The following is a 17172-nucleotide window of genomic DNA, read 5'->3' as shown; positions in this document are numbered from 1 at the left end:
AAAGAGATTTGCACCAACAAGCGTAGAAGATGTGAATCATGATAGTTCTTCTTTTACGTGTATATTTCAAAATTCTTGTAACGGATATTAACATTAAATGAAGTATTCTGTTAAAAAATAAGCACAAATAGGGAGTCATCCTGAGTTCATGAAGCTGGGGGTTTAATGCCTGGTTGCAGGAGATTTGATCATTAAAAGAAACTTTGAAGTTTTTGATTTAGTTTAATGGTGTGATTAAATCAAACACGTTCAGTGACCGGATGAGTATTTTTATCGTCTCGGCGCCAGATACTGTCTTACCCCGTAAAGGAATCCTTTTAAGGACATCCCTTAGCAAAAAGTAGTACGCCTGAAGTCTATTTGTATAATTGAATATAAGTATAGCAAGTATACTATATAGACCATGTACTTGTAGTGTAGGAAGTATGTTAACTGAATATTTCTTATGACTAAATTTGAAGATTTTAGAAATAGATAGTACATAAAAAGTAAACTTCAAGTATACTGGCTCACTATTTGTAAGGAGCAGGGGTCACATCTTGAAGCTCCGGGGCCACATGTGGCTCTTTTTAACCCCCTTTGAGGAAAAATGCAAACAGTTAGAAATATAATGTTTTGGTTTAGTTGCTTTAGTTTTGTCGTTTATGTTTTTAACATGTAAAATCAATGAGAAAAATGCTGGTAAATGTTTTTAAATCACTGTCAGAGTTGTTTATTGCTGTATAAATATTTTTTTAAATTATGTTTATATCTTTTTTTTAAACTTTGGATTCTACACTAATGTTGTCATGTTTATAATCAGCAGTAAAATGAGAAAAGGGAAGAAAGCTCTCCAAAGTCATAATAATAAATAATGCCATGTTTGGCATTTTTAGTTCATCTTATTTTGAAAGGACCTTGTATGTTTTGCTTTGAAATATAAAGGGAGTTAAAATGATTAATTATAGAAAAACATTACACTGTAATGAGTGGTTTAATGGTAACAAAAACATTAATAAAGTGTGTTTTTCTAAATGGTGAAGTGGGACTTTGTGGCTCTTGCTGGATTTTGGCCAGTAAAAAACTGATGCAAATGGCTCTTTAAGCAGGTTGCAGAGCCCTGGAATAGACTAAGTACACCTTATTGTACACTAAACTACTTTTTTCTCATGAAAAGAATTGTGTGCAAAAGTTGCACACGTGTGTTACTTTGCTTAGTATTAAACATGTATTTAAGACTTAAATTAAATGTGTGGTGTGGAGTGAAGTAATCTGTGCCTAATCCTTTGGAGGAATCCATGTCGTGTTTTCCTGCAGACCTCCACTCATGGCCAGAGTTTCTGTGCAGCACAAAGAACTGTGAGGCCTTCTTTTGACTCTGCAAAGCCTTTTGACTCTACTTTACAAACAACTTTAGATCACTTTGTTCTTCTTAGATTTAAACTCTTCCAGAAGTCAGAGAAGCCTTTTTGACCTCCTTCAAAGTAACGATGTAAAGAAGAAGCTGCTTGGAAACTAAACTGGACACATCTGCACTTCCCCACCACCAACACTACATTCCTTTACTTTTTTATTTTATTTTTTGGCAGAAACTGATGCTGCTTCCTGTTCACGTGAGGCTGAGGCTTTCAAGGTAAGTTTGAGCACTGACACAAACCAATCAGCTTTCTTTGAGCTTGTGAAAATGTCTTCATTAATGTAACTTCACCTTTTTGCATGACACACTTTGGTTCTGTCAAACCATGTGACACATATGTGTCAAAGTACACAGTGTGCAGACATCTATGAGTCTGCTGAAGTGGAAGGAATGATCGAATTACTTAAACTGGAATCTCTTTGTTCTTTTAGTTGAGGAGTCCCTGTGTAAGTGTGGAAAAGTCACCAACTCGCCATGTCCTCTGATTTGGACCCTTACGTCTTCACCACTGACACTTTACCCTCGGATCCCCGTTTCCTTCCTCCCCTGGCAAACGGGCTTTTGGGTTGGAGGGTGTTCAACAGCGTCTTGCACATGGGTGGTGTCTATAATGGAGAGGGTGGACACTGCCACAGAGCGGATGTTCCCTGTCCTGTAGCTGTGAAGGCTGAGATGGAAGATGCTGTCCAACACATCTACAGCCTAAACACCAACACAGGTAGCCTGCAGAGCTGCTATTTCTGATCAAAACACAAGGGTTCCTTAATGTAAGCTCAATTTTTTCTTTTCTTTTTTTAACTATCTAGGCATTTTCACCCACACTCTGACCTCAGCCAGCGCAACAGCCTCCCAGTCCTTGTACTGTCACAGATTCTACCCAAACATGATTGTGATGGAGGTTCTGCTGGAGCGCCAGGTGACCTCAGATCAGCCAGTCTCTGTTAACCTGCTCAGTTCATTCACTCCTCAAAGCAAAGACATCGTTTTCGAGACTGGTCCTGGATATAAAGGAGGAAGGTAAGGGTCACAGCGTAAACTTTCCAACTTACAAGTGGAGACTGTTACACCCACACCGTTTTCCCTGTCCTGCCAGCTACATTTTAGGACAGACCTCAACAGCGGAGTTCCCAGGAGGATCCTGTCCCTCTGTGCACTTAATCTGGACGCCTGTGCCCTCCACTCTGGTGCTGCCACCGGAGCAGAGCCAGGCTCGCTGGGGCTTCATTCTGGTTGTAGCCAACAGTTTGGACTCTGCTCAAACCAGCTTCGATGAGGCCTTGGGCCTGATGGCGACCGGCAACCTACGTCCGTCTCATGAAAAGGCTTGGAAAGAGCTGTGGCTGCAGAGCAAGGTGGAGGTATCGGGATCACATGATCTCAACAAGGCTCTGATCGGTTGCATGTTCTACCTCCTCAGTGCCTTCCCATCCATACACGATGACTCCAGATCATTTGGAGGAGTCAGTCCTGGGGGGCTGTCTAACGGCGGGGACGGTCAGGACTACTGGGGCCATGTTTTCTGGGACCAGGTGAAGCTAATGCCAATAAATCCATTTCATTGTACAGTCCATTCTAAACTATCCAAACCTTCATGTTATAGGACATTTGGATGTATCCTGGGATAGCCCTCTTTTACCCCAAGTTGGCCCGAGCAGTGCTGGAGTACAGGGTGGGGACTGTAGATGGGGCTAAAGACAACGCGCAAAAGCAGGGCTTCAAGGTGATGATGACTTTAACAAGTTCTCAGGTTTTACAACCCAAAACGTTTTCCTTTCTAACTCTAGGGAAAAAAGAGGCAGTGTTTGATTAAACCCTAAAGGCTAATTACAGAAATGTACCCAAAGATTATTTCTAATAAACTTCTACTACAATCTCAATAGCCACTTTACTTGCTGCCAGTTAGCTGGATCACATGTGTTCAGCCAATCAGAACCTAGATTCAACCAATCATCAGGTGTATTGGACTGTAATGGCTGGAAACCAAAAGGATCTCAAGCACCAGGGTTTGACTGCCCTCCGTTATAAAAACTAACCAGTATTCTGTGGTAGATGGTAAAGGTTTTGCAACAACAGATTTCAACATCATTCTAAAGCAGTGACTTATTTTACTGATAGTCATTTTTAACATGAAAAACTCAACATTTTGACTCCTAAAATCAGAAAAGCATCCTTTGAAGTTTTTTTTTTTTTCATCCAAAAAAGCTACGTTCTACATGAGCTTGATATTGCAGCATTTTTGACAACACCATCCCCTGTCCGGAGAGGATTCAGTTAAACAATTACAAGAAAGTTTTTAACCTCAGACCTTTAAAGAACTGAAGAAAAAATGTCTGATTTTATCGTTTGGTGAACCAAAAGCAGCAAAGACCCTTTAGGCAGCGTGTAGCAGCTCCACATTTAGATTTGAACTCTGAAGATCAGATGCTGTCCCCGCAGGGGCTGAAGTTCCCATGGGAGAGTGCAGTTTCTGGGAGAGAGGTGTGTCCGGAAGACATTTACGGACAACAAGAGATTCACATCAATGGAGATGTCACACTGGCCTTCCAACACTATCTCTACCTCACGGAGGTTTTTAAATTGATCTTTAATTCGCACCTTTTTTTAAAAATTTTTAACGTTGTGATAAGAACTTCATCTACTTCTTGCAGGATCTATCCATGTTTAAAGAGGGACGTGGCAGCGAAGTCGTCTATGGTGTTGCTGAATACTGGGTTTCCAGAGTAAACTGGAACCCAGATGATCAGATGTATCACCTCTTAGGTAATGATCGTTCTCAAACAGATTTAAAGATGAAAAGTATGAAGTGATATAGGCCAAGACATTGCAAACAAAACTTTCTAAGTAGCAAATGAAAATATTAAATATTTGCTTTCAAAACCTTTTTTTCGCTTTCAAAAACTTTATTTTTGCTTTCAGAAACGTTATTTTTGCTTTCAAAAAATATTTTTGCGTTTGCAACTCAAATGTTTTCAAATGCGTTGTGTCTCATCTAGCTTTCTACCTATCTTTGATTTTTTTGTTCCAGTTTCGTGACATATCTGCCATCAAACAGCCTGCTGATTGGTCCAGATTCTAACCAATCAAGTGTCTCTGTCTCATATTGACGGTGCTTGGAGACAGACACAGACTTTATTGTTTGAAATGTCTTGGCATATATATCACTGCAAAGGAAAGAGCAAGAACTATTTTTAAGTTATGGCAGTTAATGTTATTAATTTTTCATGCTTTATTTTCATTGTTGAAATGAATTTTAAAGAGTAATTCTCTCTCTCTATATATATCTACCGTATATATTTATATGTATCTATATCTATCTCTCTCTCTATTTATATATATAACTATATTTAACTCTCTCTCTATTTATATCTATCTATCTATCTATCTATCTATCTATCTATCTATCTATCTATCTATCTATCTATCTATCTATCTATCTATCTATCTATCTATCTATCTATCTATCTATCTATCTATCTATCTATCTATCTATCTATCTATCTATCTATCTATCTATCTATCTATCTATCTATCTATCTATCTATCTATCTATCTATCTATCTATCTATCTATCTATCTATCTATCTATCTATCTATCTATCTATCTATCTATCTATCTATCTATCTATCTATCTATCTATCTATCTATCTATCTATCTATCTATCTATCTATCTAAAATGTTTGGGAATGTTGGAGGACTCAAAACAAGTTGTTGGGAATAAATATAGCTGAATGCTCCACTTCTCTTCTCATATATTTAGGTGTCATGCCCCCTGATGAGTATTACTACAATGTAAACAACTCTGTGTACACAAACGCAGCGGCCAAACTCAGGTATGGGTATCAGCTTTTTAGATGTCAGCTTGTGAATGTCAGTTTTCCACAAGGTCTTTTGTTTTTCTAGCCTCCAATTTGCTGTTGAGCTGGCCAATCTTCTTCAAGATGCCGCACCGAAAGAATGGCAAGAAGTGGCAGAACACATCAAAATCCCTTTTGACCAGGAGTCCCAGTACCATCCTGAGTTTGATGGCTACACCAAAGGTGAATACTTGTGCACCATTGAACCAAATTAAATGATCAAGCATTTGGACGTCTTATTTTATTTTTTCATCCGGTGCAGGACACCCGGTGAAGCAAGCGGACACGGTTTTGCTGGGATATCCTCTTGGACTTCCAATGCCTCCAGAGGTTAGGAGGAACGATCTGACGATATACGAGCAAGTAACTGACCCTAACGGCCCTGCAATGACGTGGGTAAGCCATAAAGTGTTTCATACTTGGTGCTGCTTAAAAACAACACATTTGTAATGTAAATAAAAGGATAGGAAATAAGTAAACTACAAGGGCACTCAGGATTCCTCCATCGTTACTAAAAACCTACATGTAACAAGTAATACTTAAAAATTAAATTTACAGTGCATAGTCCAAGTTCTACCTTTTAAAATGTGTAAATTATGGCTACAACACATGCTCTCATTAGAATAAAAAAAACTTTCTATTGACTCGTGAATCTTTGTGTTCATTGCCTTTATTCTTTACTTTAAGGGTATGTTTGCTATTGGCTGGCTGGAGCTGGGAGAAGCTGAGAAAGCACAGCTTTTACTTGAAAAATGCTTCAAGAACATCCAGGGGCCATTCCAGGTATCATTTGGCAGCTGTGCTCTTTATGATTTCAATCATTATTTATTGAAAGTCTCTCTACCTGTCCTCACAGGTGTGGAGTGAGTCATCGGATGGCTCTGGCGCAGTCAACTTTCTCACGGGTATGGGGGGGTTTCTGCAAGCTGTTCTGTTTGGTTACACAGGATTCAGGTCAGTGCTGAGCCCTCTCACCAAATTCAGTGCCAAACCATTAAACATGCAATTCAAAGTCTCTGATTCGTTCACCTATTTTCTTAAGAGTTCAGAAGGACTGCCTGGCCTTTTCCCCACTACTTCCCAATGACATACAAGAGCTGTGTCTTCGTGGAATGAACTATTTGGGCAGTAAGATGGACTGGCTGCTCAGGAAAGAGGAAGTCTGCATCATACTCAGAGAGCAATCTCACAGCGATGACACCTTTGATCTGCAAGTTGTTCTGAAAGAGTCCGGCATGAAAATCCCTCTTACACCAGGTAAAAGCAACAACTTCTGGCATAAAAAGGAACATTTAATGCAACAAAGGCTTATTTATTTGATTTTAAATAATTCGAATCCCTTCGTTTAAGCACAAATTTCACTAAATGCTCCTTACCTGTCATTTCAGGAAAACCTGTAACTTTTCATCGACAACCTGGTTCCATATGCAAAGTGGAATCTGCAACCTCCTGCTGGCCTTTCTGAAAAAAGAGCATTGATCCTCTGAATAACATTATTCACAAAACAATAGTAGCATAGCATGTCTTTTTATATATTTGTGTTTTGTAATATTGCATGCTTACATTTTAATAAATCAATATTGAAAGAACTTCATGGAATAAGAGCTGAGTATTCTTTGTCTCTCAAGTAGTTCAGCAATTTGGTTACCAAAAATATCAACTACAGCTGCTGTTTGACAGTGTGCTAAACAACGCACAGGTGGAAATGTGCAAATATGATGACATACATTTTAAGAAAACGATAAGAATAATTAATGAATATCAATTTTGGTAAATAAAATTACTAAATGCTGTGAAATTCTTTTGAAATAAGTGATACAGTAGCCTCAGTTGAGTAAAAATGTGTCCTCTTGGGAAAAATGTAATTGAGACCTTTTTACATCAATAAGTTTGGTGATAAACAACATAGCAGATTTTTTTGTTTATATTGTCAGATCACAAGACATTATTCCGTTGAAGTTTAACTATGGTGTCAAATTCATGCCTAAACTATTTGGCATCAAAACTGTAAAACCAGGAATCAAAACCCGAATTCTGCAAACCAAAACCCAAAATCTGCGAACCAAAACCCATAATTTGCAACCAAAAGCTATAACCTAAAGCGCAATCATATTTCTCAGGTGCTGATTTGTTTTCTCGCTGTTCTGAAATCGCCTTTTTGAGTTGCGCTTTTATTTTGAAATCGTCTTTTGAGTTGAGCTTTTTTTTTTTGCGGTTGCGATTCTAAAACCTGTCACACACGTAAAAACAGCGCCACGTCAGTCAACGGGAGGGGAGGCGGGACATCCCCGACAGCCAGTAGCTCATTGGCTACCGAATGACTCCGAGTCTTACGTCAGCGTCCACCACCTAAGAGCGCCAAAATCGTACCAATATCAGAGACAGTCATGGCGAACCAGCAACCGGAGGTAAGTTTTTCACATCTCAAGAACAATCAAACGTGTTCTCTGTATAATCGGAGGACGCCAGCATAGTCAGATGAGCTCCACCAGTGACTGCTAGGGAAAAAAAGTAAGATGTTGCATGATAAATCATCACCACCACTCATTGTAAAACAGTGAGCTAATGTGCTAGCTTAATGCTTACCCCCCCCCCCCCCCCCCCCCAGCAAAGTAGATGGTTTATTGATAATTATTTGAGTCTTTGCGGAGGGTGTCCGCTCCTTTTTAATGCTTTTTTGTTCTCATGTCATTACTTGTAACCATTTCCATTTACTGTAACCAATGTTCGCCTGTGCTAGCCGTGTTAGCTTAATGCTAGCGGGTTATTCCGGCTCATTTCCTGACCCACCCCCCTCCCGTAAAAAAGTACCGGTAGTTTATTGATAATTATTTGTGAGTCTTTGCAGAGGGTGTCCGCTCTTTTTTTACTGCTTTGTTGTCATTTCATGACTTGTTTGGATAAAACTAAGTCGATTTTTACGACAGTGTCAGGATCGAGCATACACGACAGTGTTAAGTCCACGGTGGATAAAAAATTCTGGAGGAGATTAAAGTCGTAATGAAGGATACGGTCAGACGAACTGAGACCGGTGTATTAGAACGATTACTGTGGGTTTTTTGGGGCTCTTATGCAATCTTTACGGGTTTGACATGACTACAGCACAGTGAAATCATCAACAGGGGCAGTTGATTATACAATATTGCATATTGTGTTGAGCTCTTAAGCAGAAGTGTAATCCGGTGCGGTCATTGGTAGGCTAGAAGTTCCTAAGATAAAAGCATAATGTTTAATAATAACCTTCTTTCTTTTTTTCTTTCTTTGTGTATTTATTTATTCATGAATGAAGGAATTATTGGAAATTGTAAATCTACTTTTTTTTGCAATCGCCAGAATGGATACTCTGAGATACTGTCAGCTGTACAGACCCTGGTGTCTGCCCTTCAGCAAAATCTACAGCAGAGCCAAGCTGCAAACAGGGTGAACCAGGGACCTGGTCCAGTAGTACAGCAACAGATGGCTACTCCTCAGCATAGCCAGACACCACACCAAAGTGATCAGGGACAGAGTCAGAGTCTTTTAGCACAGCAACGGACCACATCTGTACAGCAGGAAATGAGCAGGTTCTATTATAATTGAAAGTTCTTTGTCCTAAGTATTTTAGTGTATTTAACGTTACAGTCACAAATTGAAGTATTGAAGTATTTGTATTTCCATTTATAATTACTAAAATTGTTGACATATGTTAAAACAGAAATATAATTATGAAGTGCTCATTAGTATGTGGTTTCTTCTGTCTCAGGTCTTTTCCAGCTCTCTTCCGGAGGCAAAATGCTACTGGAAAAAGACGTTTTCCAAGTGCCTCAAAAATATGCAAAATGTCCAAGTTAATGAAAGCGTTTTCATGCAACTTCTGCTTGCTCAATACAAATTTAAAGTACACCCCCTCTCCTTCAGAGGAATTACAACTTTTTCAGGCTGGACTAGGCAAACGAAGCATCAGTCTTTCAGAGAACCTAAGTCATTCTGAGGTATGTCTATGGTACAACCATATCACAAGACCTAAATTTAGGTGGTTAATAGTAACATAAAGTAACTATCATTGTTGTGTTTGTATTAGACTTTTGCACAAAAGAAATTTGAATCTCTGAATTTGTCATAAGCAGGTTGTTTCCATCTAACTTGTTCTAATAAGTTTCTCTTGTCCTGTCAAACTTCTCCAAAAAAAAACTTTAGTATAACATCCCAACTTTGAAGATGGACAAAGATGCCTTTTACAAATGATTGATTGCCACTACTGCTTTTGAGAAATTTGTCACTGGATGATCATTTAAATGGTTATTATTCAGGGCTAAGGCTAATGTGTAATGCAGTAATAATATGTAGTTCAATAGCACGACTCCATCATATAAATGAGGCCAAAACCAACTGGAAATTGCTTTTACTAAATCCAGCAAATAACCAAATTATTGGAAAGCCTGAAAAATTGAGATAGAAAAGGGTTTCTTTATTACTTGGAAGTTTCTTCAATATTTGTTTGTGTATTTTGTATGGGTATTAGAAGTGCACGTAAAATTCATGAACATTAATAAAATGTATTTCATGCTTCTCTTGTTTACCTCAGCTGCAGAACCTGTTGCATGAAGCATTTCCAAAACTGGAGGCGTTAACAGGAGGATGGCTGCTTCATAAATCCTCAGGTTGTGTGTGGGTTTTTTTTCTTCCTAAACACTAACTACTTATTACTTGTATTTTTCCCTTTTTTATTCTAAAATTGAATATCAGACACCCATAAAACTTTGTTCACTTTCACACTCAATTTCTGGGTAAAGTTGCTTCTTTGCAGCCTGAATGTTTAAAGCAATTCTTTGTTAACTGTGTAACATAATTTGTCCTAACCTTTATAGGAAAACTGCAATTCTTTCAGAATCTCAATGTGTCAATATTTGTTATAGGTGGCAATGGAAAGAGACAAATGATACTCATAGCTCCAGATAGCGAAGGCTATACAGGGGCACAAATAAAGATGGTCTCCCTCAGTGGTAAAGCAACTCTTTATATAGTTCCTCTACAAGACGAACTCAACACTACTCCTTTACCCCCTGAAGCGAAAGAATTTGAGAGCATGCCTAAAGCAGCATGCAAAAGTTGCCAAAAGCTATTTCCACTGCAAGTTCTGGCTCTCCATGTACATTCATGCCCAGTGATGTTAAGCTCATCTGATGAGGAAGAGGTAATGAATAGTTATCCATATTTGAGCATTAGACATATCTTAAAGGTCATATGCATGTCATCAATACAACTCATTTTGTATACTATTTTCAGCCTGGTGAGGGTGAATGCCCCATATGCCACGAAACGTTTCCATTTGTGGACTTAAACATTCATGCCAGTTCCTGTGGAGAAAGGTGAACCCTTTTCCATAGCTTAAACATTTTGTGCAACATTAATTGCATAATAGTTTTGGCATAATGTCAAATTCACTGCTTTTTCATCATTTCCACAGGTCTGACAACAGTCTTGAAACCAACACTGCATCAGATACACTTTCTGACAAGATTTCTTGGCAAGTAATTATATGCTGTGAAATTGTATAAAAAGCTTACACGTCTTGATCCAAATCACGTAATTTTCTGAACAGTGAGGAAGATGTTTTACGTTGGCTTGCTGCCCAAATTGACCACACAAAAGAGTTCAGCCTTTGTGTGGCACGAGAACAGTTGGTGGAACGGGGTATGATGCTCTGGAAAAGACAAAAGCGAAGTTCCCCCATCAATCCTCTTAAAGTTACTTTTCTGGGAGAGTCTGGAATTGACACTGGGGCACTGCGTGTGGAGTTCCTGACAGGTACTTATGTTTGAGGAATGAAACAACATTTTATTGTTGTTTATTGTTTATTGTGCATTCCTATGCATTTCTGTATCACCTACTTGAATGTCTTTTTTACTTTTGTTTTAGAGTTGATTTCTGGGATTGGTGACAGGCTCTTTGAGGGTCAAGAAGGGAAAGGAAGAATCCCAAAGTATTCCCTAAATGACCTTGACAATGGTCTCTTCAGGTGTGTAATGTTATCTCAGATTCTTCCCAGAAATTTAAAATGAAATAGTGCAGTGTAGAGGCCTTCCTTCATGTACAACTGAAACATATTTAAATTCATAGTTGGTTGAACATTTTTCAAACTTAGAGTTTTTAAGAGTTGCAGGGGAAGTCTTTGCAGCGAGCCTTGCACAGGGTGGTCCAGCTCCATGTTTCCTACAAGAATGGTGCTACCAGTTCCTGGCAACTGGTGAGCTGATACCCATAAGCAAAGATGACATCTTTGACTTGGAGTTGTCACCACTGATTGAAGCTGTAAGATCAATTTATTGTTTGATATTTAATTTAGGTATTAAACAAGTTTGTTACTAAAACACTTTTTTTTTTGCAGATTGACGAGGCGAACGATATGACAAGCTTCACAGACCAGATTGTTAATTGTGGCTACACTGGTCCAATAAATGAGGAGCATAAAGCTAGCATAATCAGGTTTGTCTGCAAAAAACAAAATTCTGGTTTGTTTTTTTGTCGTCATTTTGTAAACGTGCCTCTGCATTATGAAGACTGGCATAATCCTGGTATGAGTGGTACAGAGCAGAGAAAATTACTAGCAAAAACATACTTTGTATGGTTTTATTCCTGTTTATTCCACAAATAAATAGTAATTATTAAATAGATTATTAAATAAATTATTTCACAAATAAAGATCCATAGAAATAGTTATTATAAATTAGGTGGTGGTTTTAAAATTTAACTAATCCTGTATTTCTGTGTTTCCTGTAAGGGCAATTGTCTTGCATGCCACAACAAAAAGGACAGCGATGCTAAGCCAGCTACGACAAGGCTTAGATGTCTATGACTTCTTAAAGGTCATCAAAGGAAATCCAGAACATTGCCGTGGTCTGTTTGTTGCAGGCAATATTGAGAAAGTAAGTTTGACCGTTTAATTAGCTAATATGCTCTGTGCTCTTTTTAAATTGATACACACCCTCTGCATTATTATAGGTGGATTCACACTACATTGTGTCCAGACTTGCACCGGAGTTCAGTAGCTCCACAGTCAACCAACTAACAGAAAAAAAAATCTTAAACTACTTTCAAGATTTTCTGCTCGAACTTGAGGGTAGGTTAGATCTCAATTTTTCTCTCCCTTTATTTCTTCGTTAATTATTGAAATTCTGTTTTGTTTTTTTCTTTTAAGATGCAGAACCCGAAGACCACGACGAGCCCTCTGTCCCCGGTGTGATGCAATGGCTTTCTGGCCAGGCTCACAGACATCTCTTGTTATCAGACAGGGAAGCATTTAAAATAGTTGTTCGTTTTAACCACAATTGCTTTGACAACATGCCTGGTCACACCATCTGCTTCCCTGTTGTTAGTGCCTGCACACAAACTGTGACTTTTCCAACAGCTCATCTCAACTCTTTTGAGGAGTTCAAAGAGAGTATCTTGATCTCTCTGAAGTGTGGCGCAGGATTCCACAGAATCTAGTGTTTCAACAATTTTTGTTTTGTTAAAATGTAGTGTTTCAACAATTTCTTTTGTTAAAAACTAGTGTTTCAACAATTTGTTATTTTGCAAAACGTACTGTCTTTTTGTAAACAAAAGGAATTTAATGGATCAAACATAAAAAATTGAAGTTATACAAAATTCCAGTGGTGGTTATTGACCATTTATTATTTTATTTTGGTTGAGATCTGTTCATATTGGTAGTTGTTTTTTACATTCTGCTGTGATGACATACATAGTTTAGTACAGAAATGTAGATGTCTTGGCCATGGTTTTCAGATGTCCCACGAGGGTTGAAAAGTTGGGACAGTTGGGACAGGTCTGAGTCAGAGAGGGGACAAGCCACAGACGGAACAACAACTCCAACCGTTTCCTGCTCGGCCTGGTTTGAGTTAGACTGTTGTCCAATGTCCACAGAACCCTGTACACACAGAAAACGAAAGTTAAAATGGGAATATATATATTAACAATGCATCGACTGTTAATTTACAAATTCTATTTTTTTGCCACAGCATTATAAAAACAGCACAATTGTAGTTAAAACTGCTTGTTTTTGTTATACCTGCGCATAGACAGGTGGATTGATGGGAGTTTGAGCTCGGCCCATTGCCCACAGTTGGTTGGGGGTTAAATTTTGTTCACTGCGAAGGGAGTGGTTATCCCACGTGGAAATGAAACTTTCCAAGTCAGCTTGCAGTCGTGGCAAAAACACATAATGCGCAGCAAAGAGATGACGACTGTCAGACGGGTCCAGCAGTCCATCTTCTTCCAAACAGTGAAACATGTTGTAGTAGATGACGGTGACAGACATCCACACATCCCTCCACAAACGTTCAATTCTGTAAAAAATACATAAAATGACTCCTTAAAATACAATTTCAATATGTTATGGAGTATTTCAGAAATGTACAGCCACAAATATGGCCTAGTAAGTACAGTGGGACACAGAGAATTGCTACCTATCTTAAATATGTTGTGAACTTTATGTGCAGCATTGTTTATTATTGTACACAGTACAAAATTAAATCTCAATTTATTTGGATTTTATCCAAAAAATGACCCAGGTCTAAACAGTTAAAAACATTATGATTATGGCCCACATTTTCTTTAAATTACTTATTCAAATTATTATTCGCAGTTAAAATGCAGTTGACACATTCTTCACAAAGCTGTACTTGGAATATGGGAGCCATGTTTTTTAATACTTGTCCTGTCCAACAGCTGAGCAAACAGATGAGAGCTGAAAGCCTTTTGTGTTGAATATATTTTACTGTTACAACAGGGGTTATGAATCGTCAGACACACTAGGTGTATTTTTGAGTTAACCCCTTTTATAATTTAGACTAAACTTTATTCATATCTACATTTGCAACAGTTTTTGTTGGACGGGACAAAAGGAGGGGGGGGTAGAGAGAAGGATGCTAGAGAGGGGGGATAGGAGGGTGATTATAGAAAATGTGTGTGTGTCTGTGTGTGTGTGTGTGGGGGGGGGGGGGGGGGTCAAATCATAAATCATGTTTATAGTCATTATATGGGAGCTATGTCTTACCTTTGATTATGAACACTTTTGCCAGCCATGAAACTGCCTCTGTCACACCCACGGACTGCAAACATCCATCTTGCTATGTCCACATTTTCACAACCTTGGTCTGCTCTAACCCTTTAGATGCACAAAAAAATATTAGCTGGTTAAGTTTCAAGTAAAACATAGAGGACAGAACTGCTCTAAACTGAAATATCACCTCTGCTCTCAAGCATTTAAAGTAAAACGTTTTGTAAAGAAAAAGGTCCTGTGACAGGAAGTTACACGGTTCTGGTCTAAATAAAGCTTAGTGGTTTTCTACACCTCTCAAGTCTGCAAGAGAGAATTTAGGTACTGACAGTCACAAACCTATTAGGAACACCGTGGTCCTCCACTGAGCGCAAAAAAAACCCTAATGCTGTTGAAGCTTTGTTGTTTGTTGCTGCTCCCAGGTACATTATCTGTGGGGTGAGATAAAAAGGGGAAAAATGTGGGAAGAAATAAATATATGCCAGTTAGGTGATATTTTAAACACAATTAGTAAAATAATAGTATGAAGGGCAAACAAAACAAACCCTCACCTTTCGTGAGAAGCCATCTATGGCTCCAAATATAACAAAACCATACCTGCAACACAAATTCAAAATAACATTTTTTATACTATTTCAAGTGCAACAGATGAAGTATAATATCTTGCAGATTTTCTTAGATTAGATTGAATCTGACTTGCCTTATCAGCTTATGGTTTGTATCTAGGTGAACTAGGGATAGTGGAGCAGGTACACTGTACACACGCCTCTTCACACATCCAAAAGTAGATCTTGTTAGTCTGCCTGAGACACCCGCCCCATCTACACGTCTCATAGATTTCCATATTCTGGTCCATGTAATGCGATGTCCTAGAGCCCAAAGTTTGCCTTTCATAATTCTAAAGCCAATAGTGGGGTTGCTTTTTTTGATGCTGAAAATAAGTTGATCCAGCTGGTCATCTGATATATTGCTATATGTGCTCTTAACTGTCAATCCATGCCTTTTCAAAGCCCGATTGATCGTTCTCTTGGATACACCCATTAGGTTTGAAATGGATGGGATCGACAAGTCGGTTTCAAGGTATTCTCTCAACTTTTCTTCATTCACCATGATTTTAGGACGTCCCACATTGTTGTTCAAGAACTCAACTTCCACAGCTGGGCCATGCTGTTGCTTATATTGTGTCAGAAGTTCATGCAGATTTATGAGAGCATTACAAACATCTTCAGGAATGCTGACTTGGTTTGAAACAGAGCGAATGAATGCCAGTTCATGGGTACATGTAAAAAGTAGATGACCCAAATCCAGCGGGTGTGAAACTGCTCTCTCTATGTTGTTCAATAGTCGTTGCAGCACTTCCCTCTGGAATTCCTAGAGAAATGTTGAGAAACCCAATTTAGGTTATACATTCTTTGACATCTTAAAACATATTTTGATTTATCGTGGTGACAATTCACTGGTTCTTACTCCTAGGTTAGATATGACCAATCCTGACACTCTCTTAAAAATCGACAAACCCTGTCTCCGAATTACCACCCTATGCCCTATATAGTGTACTATATAGTGCGTTCGCCATTTTACATTGTCGGAATCTACAATTCTAAAATTGAGTACACTCGAAAATTTCCAAGAATTCTCTACGAAAAACCAGTGTGAATCGATGCTCACGTCATTGGCAAATGTAGACCACAATGCATTGCGTTTGAATTTTTTTTAAAACGACGGGCGCATGCCTGATGAGAATGATTAGTAACTTGGCGGTTTATTTCTGAACAAATACAATAAATCTACACCAATGTGTCACGTTCTTCGTCATCACAAAACAGTATATTCATAGTCTTCGTAATATGTTCATATTTATTATGTTATTAAAATAGATATTGTCATAATCGGCGTAAATGCAGTCGTAGTTCCCCTCCAGACCAAGTGGTGGCAGCAATGCGCCTTTATGTTTCCTTGTCAAGCGGCGTATAAGCAAACACCCGAAGGATAAGAGTAGCGAGCATGGTGTCCGAATTGCTTTTAAAACTCCAAAACACTATATAGTGCCGCACTATATAGTGTTTAGTAGTTAGTGGTTAGGGTGATTATTCGGACACAGCATCAGTTTTATTAATACAAGTCATGAAATGAGCCGGAATAACCCGCTAGCATTAAGCTAACACGGCTAGCACAGGCGAACATTGGTTACAGTAAATGGAAATGGTTACAAGTAATGACATGAGAACAAAAAAGCATTAAAAAGGAGCGGACACCCTCCGCAAAGACTCAAATAATTATCAATAAACCATCTACTTTGCTGGGGGGGGGGGGGGGGGTAAGCATTAAGCTAGCACATTAGCTCACTGTTTTACAATGAGTGGTGGTGATGATTTATCATGCAACATCTAACTTTTTTTCCCTAGCAGTCACTGGTGGAGCTCATCTGACTATGCTGGCGTCCTCCGATTATACAGAGAACACGTTTGATTGTTCTTGAGATGTGAAAAACTTACCTCCGGTTGCTGGTTCGCCATGACTGTCTCTGATATTGGTACGATTTTGGCGCTCTGAGGTGGTGGACGCTGACGTAAGACTCGGAGTCATTCGGTAGCCAATGAGCTACTGGCTGTCGGGGATGTCCCGCCTCCCCTCCCGTTGACTGACGTGGCGCTGTTTTTACGTGTGTGACAGGTTTTAGAATCGCAACCGCAAAAAAAAAAAGCTCAACTCAAAAGACGATTTCAAAATAAAAGCGCAACTCAAAAAGACGATTTCAGAACAGCGAGAAAACAAATCAGCACCTGAGAAATATGATTGCGCTTTAGGTTATAGCTTTTGGTTGCAAATTATGGGTTTTGGTTCTCAATTTATGAATTTTGATTTGCAGATTTGAGTTTTGGT

The 17172-nt window shown here is 38.7% G+C and overlaps 3 protein-coding genes across 7 annotated transcripts; 2 read left to right on the top strand and 1 right to left on the bottom strand.

Moving 5' to 3' along the window:
- The first annotated feature begins 1232 nt into the window (after nucleotides 1-1232).
- pgghg (protein-glucosylgalactosylhydroxylysine glucosidase) lies at nucleotides 1233-6841 on the top strand. Of its 2 annotated transcripts, XM_020703994.3 has the most exons (15): nucleotides 1233-1338; nucleotides 1569-1612; nucleotides 1828-2114; nucleotides 2203-2413; nucleotides 2490-2925; nucleotides 2997-3116; nucleotides 3833-3964; nucleotides 4045-4156; nucleotides 5156-5228; nucleotides 5299-5435; nucleotides 5515-5648; nucleotides 5940-6035; nucleotides 6109-6206; nucleotides 6295-6509; nucleotides 6641-6841. In XM_020703994.3, exons 3-15 carry the CDS (start codon nucleotides 1871-1873, stop codon nucleotides 6715-6717), a joined length of 2085 nt encoding a protein of 694 aa, XP_020559653.1. In that variant the 5' UTR covers nucleotides 1233-1338; nucleotides 1569-1612; nucleotides 1828-1870; the 3' UTR covers nucleotides 6718-6841. The 2 variants fall into 2 exon arrangements, with proteins under 2 accessions (XP_020559653.1, XP_004069635.1); XM_004069587.5 differs by having other exon boundaries at nucleotides 1293-1612.
- Nucleotides 6842-7591: 750 nt separating this feature from the next.
- LOC101168115 (uncharacterized) lies at nucleotides 7592-12878 on the top strand. Of its 4 annotated transcripts, XM_023955749.2 has the most exons (14): nucleotides 7592-7660; nucleotides 8586-8815; nucleotides 8995-9223; nucleotides 9817-9892; nucleotides 10148-10425; nucleotides 10518-10600; nucleotides 10699-10758; nucleotides 10834-11039; nucleotides 11151-11250; nucleotides 11387-11543; nucleotides 11620-11717; nucleotides 12013-12157; nucleotides 12234-12351; nucleotides 12430-12878. In XM_023955749.2, exons 1-14 carry the CDS (start codon nucleotides 7640-7642, stop codon nucleotides 12717-12719), a joined length of 2091 nt encoding a protein of 696 aa, XP_023811517.1. In that variant the 5' UTR covers nucleotides 7592-7639; the 3' UTR covers nucleotides 12720-12878. The 4 variants fall into 4 exon arrangements, with proteins under 4 accessions (XP_023811517.1, XP_078804799.1, XP_078804798.1 ...); XM_078948672.1 differs by lacking the exon at nucleotides 8586-8815 and having other exon boundaries at nucleotides 7660-7763; XM_023955748.2 differs by lacking the exon at nucleotides 7592-7660 and having other exon boundaries at nucleotides 8344-8815.
- LOC111947536 (uncharacterized) lies at nucleotides 12879-16886 on the bottom strand. Its single transcript, XM_023955751.2, has 6 exons — nucleotides 16785-16886; nucleotides 14841-14886; nucleotides 14629-14720; nucleotides 14287-14397; nucleotides 13300-13576; nucleotides 12879-13158 (listed from the first exon to the last, which is right to left on the bottom strand). The coding sequence occupies exons 3-6, from the start codon at nucleotides 14715-14717 to the stop codon at nucleotides 12949-12951; spliced, it is 687 nt and encodes a 228-aa protein (XP_023811519.1). The 5' UTR covers nucleotides 14718-14720; nucleotides 14841-14886; nucleotides 16785-16886; the 3' UTR covers nucleotides 12879-12948.
- Nucleotides 16887-17172: the final 286 nt, after the last annotated feature.

The sequence above is a fragment of the Oryzias latipes genome, chromosome 6, assembly GCF_053564925.1.
Source record: "Oryzias latipes strain Hd-rR chromosome 6, Olatipes_Hd-rR_3.1".
Classification (NCBI taxonomy): domain Eukaryota; kingdom Metazoa; phylum Chordata; class Actinopteri; order Beloniformes; family Adrianichthyidae; genus Oryzias; species Oryzias latipes.
This window is presented reverse-complemented; position numbering and strand designations above follow the sequence as displayed.